We start from the raw sequence: 16,304 nt of genomic DNA on the forward strand, positions 1-16,304 counted from the left end.
GTATTTAACTGTTTCTATTTTGAACTATAAAAAGTGTTTCTACTACAGTCCCTGAGGTGCAGACACATAAAGCTCTTTACATTATTTACTCATTAAAACATAAACAGCTAATACTATAATACACAGGGCTAGCATCAAGTCGATTGGCATACATCCACACATGCCAAGCCTTGCTAACGAAGCAGAGTTTTGATACTGGTACAGAGCAAACCATTCCTTTCCTACTTTATACTTTGTGTCTACAGTGCTTTGTCATTCTTGCCTTTGGTTTACTACACATTGCCATACATTTACCATCATTTACTGTAGTACAATCGTGACTAATGGTCCCTGATGCTGGTCCTATTGCCAGGAGGTGGCAGCCTTTTCTTCTGGGTTAAGGAAGAATAATTATGGTTCTTTATCAAATAATGAGGTGGAATGAATATTGACTGGATAACACAGAACACTGCTGTATAAACTAGTCATATATTGCCCTCTGCTGGAGAATACATGCATTGCAGAGAAAAAGCAAGCCACCAGCCCCTTTCTATTAAACTGTCTATTAAACTCATACTTTCTGAAGCATAGCAACAGTGGTGCTGTTAAATAACTAAAAGGACACACATAGGTCTCTTACATTCAACTAAGTGTAAGTATGTCTGTATATGACAAATATGCTTATTCAGTCAGGGATTAAGTTATTATTCCAAAAGAAAGCATTATTGTACATTACTCTTATATGTGTGTTATGGTCCTAGGATACAACAATCTTATTACAGTCCATAGTGACAGCTGGTGACCTACATTTTTCGTTAGCTTGTAGATTGGCCCTTTTCCCTTGGAAGATTGACTGTTGTTGAAATGCTTTTGTCATCTCCCTGGAGTTAATGCACAGCGCTTTACAGTTTTCCTTACATAAACCTCATTAAAGAGGAGGTGATAGATCAATCTGTGTTCTTGTGACAAGGCACAGCTGCAGGCTTTCTACTAGAAGCTACAAGTAAAGGATCTTTGGAATAATAAATTACAAGACTCTGAGAAATTACTTCATGTATTGTTTTTTTTTGTTTGTTTGTTTTTGTTTTTGAGAAACAAATACATTCTATCAATTTCATTGGCATTGAAAAGACGAAAATGATCCATCCTAGCTGGTTTAGAATGCGTAGCAGTAAATCAAACACATTCAATGTGAGGTGCAGTGTCAACAGTTTAATTTCTTCCATCCTTCTCCAATAGCATATTCACACATTAACAGTATGGTTAACATCCAATCAGAGCAGTTCCATGTGATTCCGGGTCACTGGTGTAATGTGAAAATAACTTTATTTACACACTGTACATTCCATTTTCACATACTTTACATTAGAAGCACTGCAGGGTTCACAGTACAGCTCTGACCCATAGGTAGATATTTACAACAAGATTTATTGAGAGAACAATGGGGAAAGGGCTTAATTAAAGACTTAATTAAAGACTGAAGAAAAAAAAAAACTTTATTTTATTATTTTCAAGTTTGAGTTTGTGTTTCCAAGTCCTTATAAAACACATCTTTGAGTCAGACTCTACCAACTCCAATTAAAATTGTTGACAAGCAGTAGATGGTGCAAGATATCAGTAGACTGATTTGGACAAACATGAAACAGAATGTCTGGTCACGTACAAAACAAGTTACTACATAACAATAACTGGCTGTATTCACAAGATAAAGAAACAAAGATATTTTGGTACATGAGCCGTTGTTCCATAGTGCATGACCCACTCAATAAAAAAAAGCCTAGTTCTTTTTACCATAACACTATGTACTGTACAATATGAACCAGACTGAACTGTATATTTCAAAACATGTACAGCCCTTAAAGCATCACAGTTTGTATTGTTAGCAGAATGTGTCTGTGTCTGGGGCCGGTTCTTTCCTAAGAGCTTGTGCATTGCTCATGAAAAAGTTGTGGAGCTTCTCATCTGGCACGTGACTCGCATGTATCTCTGCAAGCTTTATGTAAATGATGTAAAGCGCTTCTTTGTTCTCAAGTTCTTCAAGTGCTGCAGCCAAGGCCAGGTTAAAGTAACCTGATGCATCCAAGGCATCCTAAAAACAATACAAAAAGATCTGAAGATTGTCAATCATTGAAAATAAAAAAATAAAAAATGTACATACATAAACATGTGACCCAGACCTAAAAATAAAAGCTATGTGACAAAGAATTGTAACCAAGCTTGTTTGTCTTACCTCTAGTTTGTGCAGAGTTAAATCCCCTAGTCTGTAATAGACTTTAACAAGGTACCTGGCCTCTTTGACACACTGCAATGGGCTCAAGGAAAGAGCTTTCAGATAGTAATTCTCAGCCATTTCATACTGCTGGAGAGAATAATGTACACTTGCCAGGCGATGGAATGCTATCCGCTCTTTCAACTGGTCACCTTGAAAAAGTAAATGTAAGTGTTTAACTTTTTTATTCCATGACATGTGTAAATGGAGGAGGCTGCATAACACACTTGCTGCTTTGGTGGAAATCACCTCCGTGTTGCATTGGATTTGCTGGGAACTTGATATTGCTCCTTTTATCCACAGTGGATTTGATCTCATTTGATCAATCATGTTTTTGTAAAATGGTACGTTTTTCTGAACGGAGACTCACACTTACCTGTAGATACACTTAGTCTCACAGCAAGAGTGGCGTATTGCAGAGCATCGTCATAGTGCTTCAAGTTTGTTTCTAGTTCTGTAAGTTTATTAATTAGGCGTAATTCTGAATCTGCATCGTCAGTACTTCTGGAAAGGGGGACAGCTCCATCCTGTAAAAGCCATGAGGCATATTTTCATTTGAACAGAAAATTGAATGTGTGTTTTTTTTTTTTTTTTAACAAAACTGAATAACAAAGTATACAACTTAGTTGAATAGTGTACAACTTAGTTGATTGGTTCTAATTCCATAAAATGAACAGTCCTTAAAAATTAATGAATACTGGAGTTAATACTTTGAATAGATGGCTCCTAGTTTCCAAATGCTTCCAAACGCACAATATTTTGCCAAGGTCAAGTACATTTTATAGAGAATCTTATCAAAGAGCACAGAAATGACTTCAGCTTAACTGTATATATTTAGCTTAGTAGCCTGTTTAAATTACTTCTCTCCTATTGGAGATAAAAATAAGTTCTGAAGACCTGTCTGCACTATTACTGTTTCTGTTGCTAGTTTAATCAATCACCACACCATGGCTTGAGCTCAGTTTAAATCCCAGTTTAAGATGGTATTCCATTGGAAGAACTGGTGCTCAGAGGGAAATGGAAGTGAATCAGTCCCCACACAAAACAATGATGCTCTTTCCTTTCTCAGTAACAGGGTTACACTGAAAGTGACTCAAGCTTTACATCATTCTGACAAAGATGAAAGAGCAGTGATAATAAACCCCATTATTATAGAAGCACCTATTTCATTTGTGGTGTATAGATATAGTACTCTGATAAGTTACAATGCAAAGATTACCCTGTAAAAGCTATTGCAGCTTCTCTGTGTCCATTCCCTTTATAAAAGACATCCCCAGCTTCTTCATACATCCTCATGACAAACTGTGAATCATTCATCCTCTGAGCCGTCTCGATAGCTGCCTTTTTTAAGAAAAAGCATCCAAAGAAAATGACATTGCTGATTGTGTATTCCACACTGAGAAAAAAACAAATCTGACAGCAAATGACTGGGTAGGAAAGTGCAGGTGGAAACAGTTTACGTTGTGATTTGTTTTACTTACAGATACTTCAATAATGATCCTGTTTCTCTGAGATTATTTGTCATGTCACAGTTTTTAAGTTCAGTACATGTAGATACATCTACACCAGTTCATTTTCTCGTATCATGTAGTAGATTCTCCCTGCCTGAAGCCAGCTTTCAGCTTCTTTGTCTTTCTTTCCCAGGTCAATGAAAATTCTGAGGCTCTGCTTGGTGTAATCTAAGGACTTTCTACAGGCTCTGAAATACAGCACAACATATCGAAACGTTGGGCAGCTGGCTCTTTGAGCTAAAATATATATATATATATAATTACACATTAAACAGTTACTTTGCAAAAAACAATTATATAGCTTTTATTATTTGAAAAAAAAAAAGGTATTCATTTGCGGGCCCTATTCATAAAGCTTTAAATATGAACATAAAACAATTACATTTGCAAATTGTGAAATGTGGTTATCGTGCATTATTTAGAAAGTGTGAATATGGTACCGTAATAGACTACTACTGAGGCTGAAGAACATTATACCACTATAATAGTATTAGGGTGGATCTAATTTTAAAGCGGTCCCAAAAATTATGTAAAAAAATTTAAAAAGAGGACCTTACTTTTCTGTTTTCAGTGATGAATAGAGTTTGCTCAGAGTTTCCAAAAGCTCTCCTTCCAGCCTTTTATCCTTCAGCTGTCTCAACAGTGCCACACAGTGTTCATAATATATAATACACTGTCCGAGTCTGGGCAAAACTTTCTCATAAAAACAGCTGAGCGATTTAGCAGCATGCAGCTGACCTACAGAAAAAGTAAAAAGATTTGTTTTAAGTAAGAAATTGTAATTAATATTCAACTAATTACTATGCAATTCATGTCACTTAAAAATCTTTTTTACCACACTGTTTGAACAGTTATTATGCATGCAGTTTTAAGCAAGACTATTTCATATATTTTTTGTTTGTTTTCAAATCCTATACTGTACTCACTGTGTAGATTCCTGGCACTCATAGCTATTAGAAGGGCTGTTTCATAGCATAGCCTCCCATCCTCAGTCCGCTTTGTGTCAATGTAGCACTGCCCAAGCAAGAGACAAGCCTGCACGGGGTCTGCATCTGTGGAGCTGTTAAGGAGTTCTGAAAAGAGCTGAAGTGACTTGAGAAGGTAGCCCTCAGCCAGAACGTAGGCCCTAATGGAAAGCGCTAGGTAGCCGAAGTTAGCCAGTGTAAGTGCTTGATTTCTTTTGTTTCCAGTTTCTTGAGACTTTTTCAGTGCCCAGTACAAGTTACCAGCTGCCTCCTTGATCCTATTGTCTTTCCGTAAGCAAATGGCCAGGAGATTGTGAACAACCCCTCTTTGTGTAGAACTGTCCGTTTCATCCAGAGATTTGAGGAGAGACGCCAGTATATCTGAGGCCTTTTCCACTTGTTCATTACAAATGAGCAACCAGGCCAACAACAGTGAAGCTTTAAAAGCCTCTTCTTCATTGATTTGTCTCCCGGTCTCTATAGCTCTTTCAGCATACTCTACTGCGCCGTCAAAAACTCTATAATGTTGATATACATTGACCAAACTCAGGCACAGGTCTCTTTCCGCCTGTATGTCACCACTTTGGCTTGCAATCGCTAAAGCTTGCTTGAGGTAAATTGTTATTTGTGCTGGGAGAGGTGAGTTATCTCCTGCCCATTGTGCATTGAGTCTAATGGCATTTTGAATAAACCGGTCCACTTTCTGAAGAGTAGCATGAAGGGACCATCTTTGATCTGAAGCAAGTCTTAATGACCCCAAAGACATATGTGGCAGGTACTTGTCATAGTAGAGTGTGCTCAGCATCCAATTCAGGTCCACAGGGGAAACTGTGGTTTGGGCAGAGATGCTAAGTGAGAGAAACTGCAGACGTTCCACAAAGGGCAAGGCTCCTTCCGTCCTTCCAAGCTTTAAGAAGAGGGTCATGACAAGAAAACAGGTCCGGGCCTCTAAGTGCATATCACTTGTCATAATCGCTTTCTTAAGGACAAGCTGTAGAACTTCAAACTCATTGAAGGAGCTGAAGAGGTGTTGAGGAAGGCAAAGGAATAGTGCGTTGGCTTTTTCCAAAATCACTTCCAGCTTTTCTTTCATATTTTGTTTCAAGTAGATAACTGCAAGGTTTATGTAGAGGGCAGTTAACAGAAATGTGTCAGCAAACTCACAGCCCGGGACACCAAGTGATTCTTCAAAGTAAACCCTAGCCTGTGAGAACTTCACCTTTTTTGCACAAAGCCTACCCAAAAGAAAACAGATCCTCCTGAGAGCCCAGTTCATTCTGCTTTTCTTTGCCCATTCCCTTGCATTCTCCAGATACTGAACTAGCTCACCCTCTTCTGAAAATCCATAGAAGGTGGAATTCAGAAAGGAAAAGGAGATGTCATAGAGGCTCTGGTAGTGTGAAACATAATGATCTTCATTTAGGAACGTCAGAATTGGTTCAAAAAATTCAGAGTCCTCTGTATCCCAGGTGTTAAGATCTACAAAGAATTTTGGATCCTCTTCAAGTTCATCCATTTCCTTGAATGTATCTTCAGAGCTGAATGTAAGACATGTAATGTCTTTGTTTGAGCACTGAGATTTTGAGTCAGTTTGCTCGGGTGAGTGCTCAGTGGGGGTCGTTTCACATCTTTCTAACATGGAGCTTTCTGTGAACCCATCCAAACTCATTTCTTCTGAAAGAAATGAAAACATAATGATGTGATGTTTCTAGAAAGTGACAGAATAAAAATACATGTCACAGCACCTGTGTTTAGAGTTTAATTTGCTTGCTTCTGTAGACCTTGGGGGTCCACTGGTCTTCTACCTGAATTATATATCTTACAGAAATTGACCCATACACACTTACCCTAATCAATGTCCTTAAAGAAGAGGACATTGATTAGCTTTCACCGAGAAACGTATTCATCTTTTCAGATTTTCTTTTGGAACAAATGCATACATTTAACTTACCAAGCTGTGATTTGTTCTTAAGATCTGGAAATTCGGATTTGACCAATTTATCTGCAGAAATACAGACAGAATTTTAAAATGTGACATACTGCATAGCGTACAACACAGTTTTAAACATTTAAATTAGTAATGTTATGTGTAAGATGTAACATATGTTTTACTTTGCAGACACATCTATCAATGTATCATGTTTATTTTATTTATAAGTTTCAGGAAACTTCCATAAGAAAAATACTGTACTGAAACAGAAATTGCAGCTCAATGGCTACAGTTGGCTTTGAATGCTTACATACTATTCATCTGCAATGGTGTGTGTGTAATATAAAAATAACTAAAACTCTATTGTTAATTAATTAGAATGGCATTTATAACCCACAATAAGGAGATAGTATTACTCTGTATATTAAGTAGAAACTCTTCACTCTGCTCACTGAGCTAAAAGAAGTGGAGCATAGGTGAACTCTACTGCCAGTACTTTTCTTCAAAACACATCAACTGCTGTGTGGCTCACCTAGTCTGTAAACTGTATTGATGTCAGTTTTTGAAAGGTTGTTCAAGAGAGTATCGTAACATTGTTCACTGCTGGGGTCTAACATGGTTAGTAATGCTTTCTCTTCTTCACTCAGAAAGACTAAATGTGTATCTCTAAAATAGAATAACAAAATCAGCATTATTACCACAAACACAACACAGAGTACAAGTAGTTCATTTGTAAATACACATAATTACAAAATAAAATGTCAGTACACAGTAACTAAACTAGAAACTAGAAAAAACTAAACTGAACTTGTTTCACAATCAACCGTTTTCCAAGAGTTAATTGAACAGGATCGGCTCAAAAAAAAGGGACGTGATCCTTAAAATCCTTAAGGATAATACCTGTGGGACAAGAATTCAACACATAGACAAGAGCGTCTGTCATTAGCGTTGGTCCGGAATAAGGAGATAAGATCCAAGATCAACTTTAAAAATGTACACAGGCATATTTCAAATTAAACGTTTGTCAGGGAGCAGGAGGCAGGACACAATTTTTTAAGGCTTTAAAATCAGAGTTAATCTGCTTACAGTGGTTTAAAACTCTCTGGTTTCACATGTATTGTTCGGACAAATCCTGTTTTTCCACTGGAGACACATCTTCCTACAAACCACTCCAGCCCAGAGAGAAGGAAGCCAACAATTTCTAACTGCTCCCCTTTGTTAAAATTGAGTTCATCCGTCCCTTTTGAATTGTTATCCACTACAGCAACACAGGTGCCTTTACCTAAACAAGGCAGATGATAAAAAGAAGCACAGTGTTAAATAAGTATTGGAGCATTTAGACCTACAATCCAATACAAAACATACATACAAAACAAAATGGTATCATTTTTGACATCATAGGGTTAGTAGCAAGGGCTCTTACTATATTAACCCAAAGACATATTTTCAACACAATTCAATGCTTTGCCTTTTACATATTTACTGTCTACTTCCAAGTCATTTGTGCAAGACACTTGGAAACATAAAGGACTAATGAGCTATAGAAAAGGGTAATTTACCAATGGCGTGGTCAAACAGGCATTTGCCGGGGGATGGACTACAAGGACCTCCTGGGTATGTCTTGAGGAACCACCTGAACAAAAACAACAACAAGAAGTGAAACATTTACAAATAGCACTCTGTTATCCAGTCAAGTCAAACTGCCTTGTATGTATGTGTAAGTGTGTGTGTCTATATATATATATATATATATATATATATATATATATATATATATATATATATATATATATATATAAAATACATGGATACCCATGTGATGCTAATATTAAAGAAGACGAGGTTCAGCAGTACAGCTGGTTTTTTTAAACATTTTTCAGTGTTGTACATACTATGTCATTATCCGTTAGTGCTTCAGCTTTATTTGGATGATTGCCTTTACCTTGTTTTAATTTCCTGTTCCTCTCCAGTTTCCTCTCTGAGATACGAATGTACCAGCTTTACATATTTTTTTTTTTTAACATATTCTCATTTTGTTGCTTATTAATGAACATTTCTGTACTGTGGGTGTTCTCGAGTGATTGAAAGCGATGGTCTCGAGGAGTCGAATGGGTCAAAGTTTAAATATATTTTCCTCTAGAGGAATTATGACTTTTTGACATCACTACTGTGGTATTATGTCTTTTTTTTTGAATGGCTCAGGAAGCAAATATAGCCATCATCCATGTATATATATTTATCTTAATATCTTAGAAAAATGGTTGTGAAAATACAGTGGCTTACTGGTAAAATGGGTAAGGAAGGGGTTGCATGGCTGACACTGGCACTAAGTCATGTCGCCCTGAAGAGAGCAACATGCCTTCCCAAAACGAATCCTGACCAACGTTCTTCACCATGACCAGGTCGTTCTTTTTGATACACAGGTCACCATCGTCAGGGTTTGTAATGGGGCACAGGGCTTTGGCAAAGAATGTCCCTACGTGAACAAAAACAAACCGTTTTTTGTTTATTTATTTATTTCTATTTTATTTTTAGCTAAAACGATTGTGTAGTCTGGTGACTCGTTCCCTGACAATTCTCCCTTCCTAGCCAGCAGTTGACAGACCAGTCTCCAGAGGATGTATATGAGCTTAGTTAACCAACTCCAATATCCCTCTGTCATTTTAAGGTTCAACGACAACATTACAGTGTATTATATTGTGTTACATGGGAAATTACCAAAAATAATCTTGTATTGCACACCATCTGATTTAAGAAAGGGTGTGAAGAATGAATAGAATACATCAGAGAGTTTAAATAATGTACACAAATCATTTCCTTGTGTTGTTTTTGTGTTTTTTTTAATGGCAGCTCTTTATTGAAATACCCACCAATGAAGTGGTAATTTATTATCAATTAGTATCCACAAACTATTGAATATGAATGTGTTGATTTTGTATTCACCTATAATTACTGGAACATCTATGTCTGTATGCGCTGCATAAGGCAATGTTAATTAGGCCTGATTAATCCTTAATTAGTAAGCAGAGAATAATTGAATGTCTTCATGCTCTCATGTGAATTGGTTATTTTAACTAATTGGACTATACAGATGCATGTTATATTTTAAATGCAATCAATACGTTATGTCTGAGGGAATATTCATGATAATATAATCATATTAAAGATAGTTGCACAGTGTGTTCCCGCTCACCTTCCTGCAGAAGCAGCCCCAGGTACACTGTTGCAAGATGTTCTTGATTTAGTGTCACACTGATCTCCACATCATCTACAAGGGCTTCATTCAACCAGAAAGACTGGTCAAACAGAAAGTTCTCCAAACAGCGGGCAACATGTCCTGATAAAATGTTTAATAGAGGCTTACAATAACTCAGTGAGACCAGAGACACATAAACATACTTCCTTTACATTAATACTGCTGTACAATAATATGATTATATAAGCATTCACCTTTAAACCCTACAACTGTCCACTGCTCAGGTAAAACTATAATGAACAGCAATGAAAGTGCCCTAAAATGGTACAAATACTGTACAGTGTAGCCGGACTGCAATTAAAACTAGACTGTGGCATTTACTGTAGTTCTTAAAATAACTTATTTTTTTTATCTGTAAAAGTTAGTCAAAGCGTATTTTAATTATCAGACCTATATTCAGTAAGAGCCACCATAGGTGACCATGGTTGTTTCATGTTCCCTCATGGTATAGCAGTGGCTGGTCCTCTATATGATTTGAACAGGGTTTGGTCAGCATTGTCTGGGAATGGTAAACGAAGTTGATAACTCATGGATGAACCATGAGTAAACTACAGTGTAACATGGTTAATAAACAATTCAAATATCAGCCAGATACTCTACAAGGAACGTCCTTCTACCTAGCGCAAGATACGTTGAGAACTTCCAGATCTCTTCTACTGTCTTGAAGGTGATGGAAAAGCAGTCTCTTTCAATGTGAACAGATACCAGCCTAGCTGACAAATCCTGTGAAGAAGCAAGTAGATATAATTTTAATAGTCATTATAAAGGTTTACAATGTGCAAGCTTTATTGTACTGTTAACCTCATCAGCATGAGCTGTACAGTATCTCACCTTGAACAGCTCAGGTATTTCCTGACCACTGCTCTCAACAATCCTCAGCCTCGTTCTGACCCCCTCCTGCAGGGCTGAATCCTGAAGCCCACATGACCGTCTCCTCACACAAAATGTGAGCTGCACATCTAGGAGACATAATACAGACACATCTTACCCTTGGCCAGTATCTGTGAATTCAACTGTTGTTGTGTGTGTTTTTGTTTTAAGTTAAAGCTGAAGCTAAATCTGCCTTAAATGAACCATAAACATGTCAGGATTTCTACAGCATGCATTCTTGTCAAAGCCCCTGAATTCCTCATAATAATAACAACCCAAATGATTGTCTTAGCTGAGGTCCTGTAAATGGCCCAAGGTTGTTATAAATCTTTTATTTTATAATATCAACAGTAAGTCTGTTTTGTTTTACAAAGCTTATTTATAGTGCTACTCGTCTTCGTAGCCAAAGCTGTGGATGATGTTTTAAGAAGTATTTACGTATACCATACCCATTCTATATATTTTTTAAGTATTTTCAAATGTATCATGAATTTGATTTTGTGATTTTTCCGAAGGCCTTAACAGTGGCTTAAGCAGAACTACTTCATTCTCCTTTGTGCATCGTACCTGTGGAGAATTCTTGCCCCGCTGCGAGGGACACTGTTTCTTCCTCATTGTCCGAAGAGCTTTCTGGTAGATGGGGTTCCATTAGAGGCCCCAGATTTCCTGAAACAAAATTCCAGAACATGTTTATGTACCGGATCCAGTCATGGCATTGGAGTTTGGTCAAAATTGTTGAAGGAGCTGCAGGATAATTAATTAGCTTCTCGTACCTTTTTACCTGCAGAGTCCAAAGTTCAAATCCCACTCAGCACACAAGAAAATCAACACCCTTTATCTTTCATGAGAACTATATTTTATTTATCATACACTATCCATGGGGTTTTATTTGATTACAACTGTAAAGAGAAATCAACGTGCACCTTGCTTTGAGATCCTCGTGTAATACAGATTGACACTTTTTAATCATACCGTAGTACCACAGTGGCTGCCACCAATGTTGAATATTGGATATTGTATATTGAATATTTCACCTTGCTTTGAGATCCTCGTTTAATATAGTCATTAAAGTAATATAACTGTAATTTATGTCTGTGACCTTTGATCTCTGAAACTGCTGTTCATATCAATAGAATGCACCACCTGTTGCCACAGCATAAAATCCTAAACTATATTCATCAGCCACATAAATGACTAATAAAAATATATTTTTTCTCTACAATCAAAACCTCAGCTGTTTTAAAAAAAAAAACACACAATCTTTGACATTACACGGTTAAACAATACAAATTTGGCACTTTGATTCAGTTCAAAGCATTTGCGAAATGCGTTATGTTATTATTAGCTGTGATGAACATGAAAACAGGAACTACTGCAAACAAGGTCTGAAAATACCCGCCAGGTGCATCAGTGTGGTAATTCAGTACTCTTCATTCCATTGTGACCAGCATCCCTTGCTCTTTCCTGCCCCAGTTATACTGCTTGGTGGGAGGTAGTGGATGGTTAATAGACGCAATAACACGTATGCTCTAGTCATTCAGTTAAATGCTGTTGTCTGTTCTCTGGTGCTGTACCTGTTGTTATGTCGTCTTCCTCTGTGAAGTCTTCATTGGCACCAGCTGATCTACACACTATGAAAAGAAAAAGACAACTGCATCTCTATAGCTTGCTCTTCCATGCTGGAGAATGTGCATGCTTAAGATCAATTGCCTACATATTCCATGTTTAATCATTGAAATGTGTTTTATATTGTAACACTATCGTTGCTGGTACTCAGTGCATTGAGATATATTTCAAGGTATTTATGAGGTGTCATTTGATTATTTGTATTATTATTAATTAGTAATTTAGCAGACACTTTTACGACTTACAGAGATTAGCGGGTGAACTATGCATCACAACTGCTGCTGCAGAGTCATTTACAATAGGAACTCAGTTTTATGTCTCATCCGAAGCACTTCTGAGTTTGTGTCTAGTTTTGTTTTTAAAAAATGGTGAAAATGCACTTTGAAGTAAACATTTTAATCCTTTGTCCTTTGTAACAATTATAGTAGTGTAGCCTAAAAAAAATGGCTCTGTATTTCTCGTGTGGGAATATAATTTAAGTTGCTATACCTGATATACACTAGAGAAAAGGGAAACGTTTCCTATGGTTGTGTGGTTCTCCAGGTAAATGGAAAGTGCTGGTTACCCAGTTAATGAGAAACGTTTCTCTAGCACTGGGAAAGTGCCGGCTATGAGAAAACACTTCTTATTGTCTTTACAGTTTAGGGAGGCTCTGACCTGTAGTTTGAAGACCCAACAGGGTAAGGCATGTCTTGAGATTGAGACGGAACATCAGGATATAGAGCAGTTATAACAGCCTCATGACTAATATTAGATAGGCAGCCGGTCTTGGAGGCCACATAGTACAAAATGAACATAAAACAACAACTCTGTAAATTGCTTTGAAACACAACGTTTCATTTTATTTGAAACAACTTTATTTTATTCAAGAGCACATTACTGTTAATGCTAAACTAGCAACACTGAACGCTGATGCAGTAGCTGCCCTTCTGTAACAAAAATCATTTTTTCCACTAAAGAAAAGAAAGTAGGAAACTAGGAGAAAAGCTTTAGTAATTCTGGCCCAAACTGACTTCAGGCAGTGATTGCTCATTGGTTAATTTCCTTAGAGAAAGTATTCTTCTTCTATCGGTGTAATTAGGTTGTTAAAAAGATGACTTAGGTTGAAAGAAGAAGCTGAAGTTGCAATGCATGTCCCCCCCCTTTGTAAAAGATAAGAGTGGTTAAAGAAAACCAACAAACCAACCTGAAAGCATGAAGTTCCTCACCAAAGAGACATTGCAGAAGAAAGCCATGTTTTTACAGAAAATGGTGTCCAAGGTTAATTCAACAAGCGCAGTGCTGAGCTCTCCAGACAAGCAGATCTGAATATTCACGCAACATTGCTGAATGCACAATGCATGCTTTGCAGATAATAATGCCAGTGTAGGTTGGTCAGTACCCCAGTGTGCCAGTGCTGTTGTGAGCATCATAACTCACATGCCTGGCATATTTTGCTTTCCTTTTTCTTATTTAACAAATAACAGCGTTCACTACAGAAATCAATCATTGTACTCTTCTTTCAGTATGTGTTCCTAGTAAGCCAAACCAATAATATACAGTAAATAGATCAAGTACTATAATGTAACATACTGTACTGTGTAATATATATTCCAGACTTTTCCCAGATAAGATGTTGTTATCTGTGTACAACCAAAAGAAAAGTCTAGAAATATATATATGTTACGTCCCTGTAATTAAGCATTAATAACACACTATACTACACATACCAATAATGATTTTAATTTTCTTAATAAATAGTAAATCTATTAAAACAAAAAGGGAAAGACACACAATTTGCCTAAATGTATAACTGCGTTTCTCTGTAGTATCATTGGTTCTGACAATTATTAGAAGTATGACATTTTGAAGTATATTATGCTGTTAACGATATTATGTTATTACAGTCAAACCCTTTCAATATAAAACAAGATGTAGTCTTTATAAGGAATTCTCCAATAGCCTGGGGAGAAATTATTAAATCAGATCCTAGTAACATTTTCAACCAATACAGACTATTAAAATGTATATGTGTAACAAATTGTAATAACAAAATACATGCAATACATATTTATGCACAATTCATATCCTCAAGCTATGATATGCTCTCCTGGGTCTTTTAAGCTATCAATCTACCATACATGTGCAAGTTAAACAGTGTTGCATTGAAGTTTTTATACATCTAAATAGCTTGCACATGGACTGGTTCTGGAGGCAATCTAAGTGATGTAGAGTAGCACCTTATTTTTATATACACAGCACGTGTCTTAATTCTGTGATAGACACCAGAGAAACATGTAACCACCTCTGAATCATAATCATTTTTAAACAGTTTATTTATCTAAACTGACTGCCCTCCCTCAAACACTGTTAAATGTGCTTCACTAGCAGTAGCAGCAGTAACAGGAAGTCTTGGTACACAACCAAGCCCAATACAAGCCTTTCCTTCTCGAACATGTTTACAAGAGTCGTGAAAGAAGAATTCAAATTCAAAATAATCCAATTAGCTGCTGTTGTGTTACCATTCCTCACTGATTGATACACAGCAGCAAATATTAAGGTTGTTAATCTATAGAGTATGTACTGTAAAGTTTAGTACTAGGCTATTTACAGGAATGCCACCTTACTCAGGCTTCCTAAGAGACTTTCACAAAGGTAGTTTAGAATACTTTCTGCTGGTGACTTTATAACACATTTATCAAACCAGGAGCGCTGAAACAGTAATACATGATTTTGAAGAACATAAATACTGTATACTATTATGCATTTGATCTGTTCATCAATATCTCTGTGATTGAACTTATGTCATTTGCATAAGAACGTGTTTATTCAGACGCTACTTGAAACATTGACTGGATCACACCCCTTGTTTAGCACCGGTGTTGTGCATCATTGCAAACACAATTTGTAGAATAACATTTTTGTCAATAATACATTTGAATAATAAAAGAATGCTATCTAAGATATCATACACCTCCATAAGCTATAAAACATCTATAGAGTAATGGTAGGATGGCAAGACATGTTACAAGAGCTACCTATTTATTGCTAAAGCATGCTGGCAGCAGTTGAAATACACACAGTATGGATATCATTTTGACCAGGAGCGGTCGTAATATGAGTTGGACTCGCTGAACCAAGTTTAGATTTAACCCTCAGAGAAGAGCTTGAGGGCAGTATTAATGCGACAGGTACAACTCATTACCAAAAATAAAAGTTAAGCTACTGCTTCGTTTAAGTCCGTTGTGGTGCTGTTTCATGAGCATTTTCACTGGCCAGCGATTCATAAACTAAAACACCATTTTTCCAAATGTAAAATAATGTTTCTAGACAATATTATAACCGTAAAGGACAACACACCACCACTTACCTGCATTTCAGAAGCAAATGAGGTCCACTGTTACGCACAACAACAACAAAAACTAAAACTAACCTCTTTCTTCCTTGTTCATGAATGTTAAAGCGCTTCTCTGTTTACTCTCTGCTGAGTTTCAGTTTGGTAGCAAAACAATATCCTGTTGAGATTGAGATTGAAAATGTTCTTTCCATTTTGCGGTACATTGCCTGTGTTCAGTATGTAAGGTACTGCCTGTCACTGGGGCAGGCCTCCTATGAGAATGAGTTGTAAGCATTGCTTTGATTCTGTTAAACCCCTCCCTCTGCTCTGAAAGGAATGCCTTAGCCTTATCTTTCACAAGACTGGTTTCCTTAGCAAGTTAAGGAGCCGTGGGGTCAGCAAAATGTGACTTATTAAAAACACTGCAGGTGATATTGCCAACTAAGACATGAATGTTAACCTGCTAACTCAGTGTGGTTTAAATGCAATATGTAAGGTTGTGTTTGTCATAGAAACACCCCTCTGTTAGAAATTCCAAAGCTAGCCTCTTCAGTCTGGTCAGAGCCAGTAGCTGTGCAAGTT

At 36.9% G+C, this 16,304-nt stretch overlaps 1 protein-coding gene and 1 pseudogene across 4 annotated transcripts; both read right to left on the minus strand.

Annotated features, from left to right (window-relative positions):
* Window positions 1-1,184: 1,184 nt before the first annotated feature.
* LOC131699537 (SH3 domain and tetratricopeptide repeat-containing protein 2-like) lies at window positions 1,185-3,718 on the minus strand (annotated as a pseudogene).
* Window positions 3,480-16,054, minus strand: LOC131699463 (SH3 domain and tetratricopeptide repeat-containing protein 2-like). Of its 4 annotated transcripts, none has more exons than XM_058996231.1 (15): window positions 15,819-16,054; window positions 12,355-12,411; window positions 11,348-11,446; window positions 10,742-10,869; window positions 10,528-10,633; window positions 9,848-9,991; window positions 8,938-9,130; window positions 8,214-8,287; window positions 7,741-7,936; window positions 7,187-7,320; window positions 6,676-6,726; window positions 4,686-6,398; window positions 4,317-4,497; window positions 3,730-3,947; window positions 3,480-3,589 (listed from the first exon to the last, which is right to left on the minus strand). In XM_058996231.1, exons 1-14 carry the CDS (start codon window positions 15,835-15,837, stop codon window positions 3,809-3,811), a joined length of 3,234 nt encoding a protein of 1,077 aa, XP_058852214.1. In that variant the 5' UTR covers window positions 15,838-16,054; the 3' UTR covers window positions 3,480-3,589; window positions 3,730-3,808. The 4 variants fall into 4 exon arrangements, with proteins under 4 accessions (XP_058852214.1, XP_058852213.1, XP_058852211.1 ...); XM_058996230.1 differs by lacking the exon at window positions 15,819-16,054 and adding an exon at window positions 13,593-15,786 and having other exon boundaries at window positions 4,686-6,395; XM_058996228.1 differs by lacking the exon at window positions 15,819-16,054 and adding an exon at window positions 13,593-15,786.
* Window positions 16,055-16,304: the final 250 nt, after the last annotated feature.

This window comes from Acipenser ruthenus, chromosome 22 (assembly GCF_902713425.1).
Source record: "Acipenser ruthenus chromosome 22, fAciRut3.2 maternal haplotype, whole genome shotgun sequence".
In the NCBI taxonomy this organism is placed as follows: Eukaryota; Metazoa; Chordata; class Actinopteri; order Acipenseriformes; family Acipenseridae; genus Acipenser; species Acipenser ruthenus.

What these genes read in the sequence shown, in the direction of transcription:
- LOC131699463 (XM_058996228.1), bottom strand. Translation starts at nt 13,818, where the DNA reads ATGATGCTCACAACAGCACTGGCACACTGGGGTACTGACCAACCTACA. An exon ending in AAATACCTGAGCTGTTCAAG is followed by an intron (nt 10,634 to 10,741) that starts GTGAGATACTGT and finishes GCTTCTTCACAG; the next exon opens with GATTTGTCAGCTAGGCTGGT. An exon ending in TAAGAACAAATCACAGCTTG is followed by an intron (nt 6,399 to 6,675) that starts GTAAGTTAAATG and finishes CATTTCTTTCAG; the next exon opens with AAGAAATGAGTTTGGATGGG.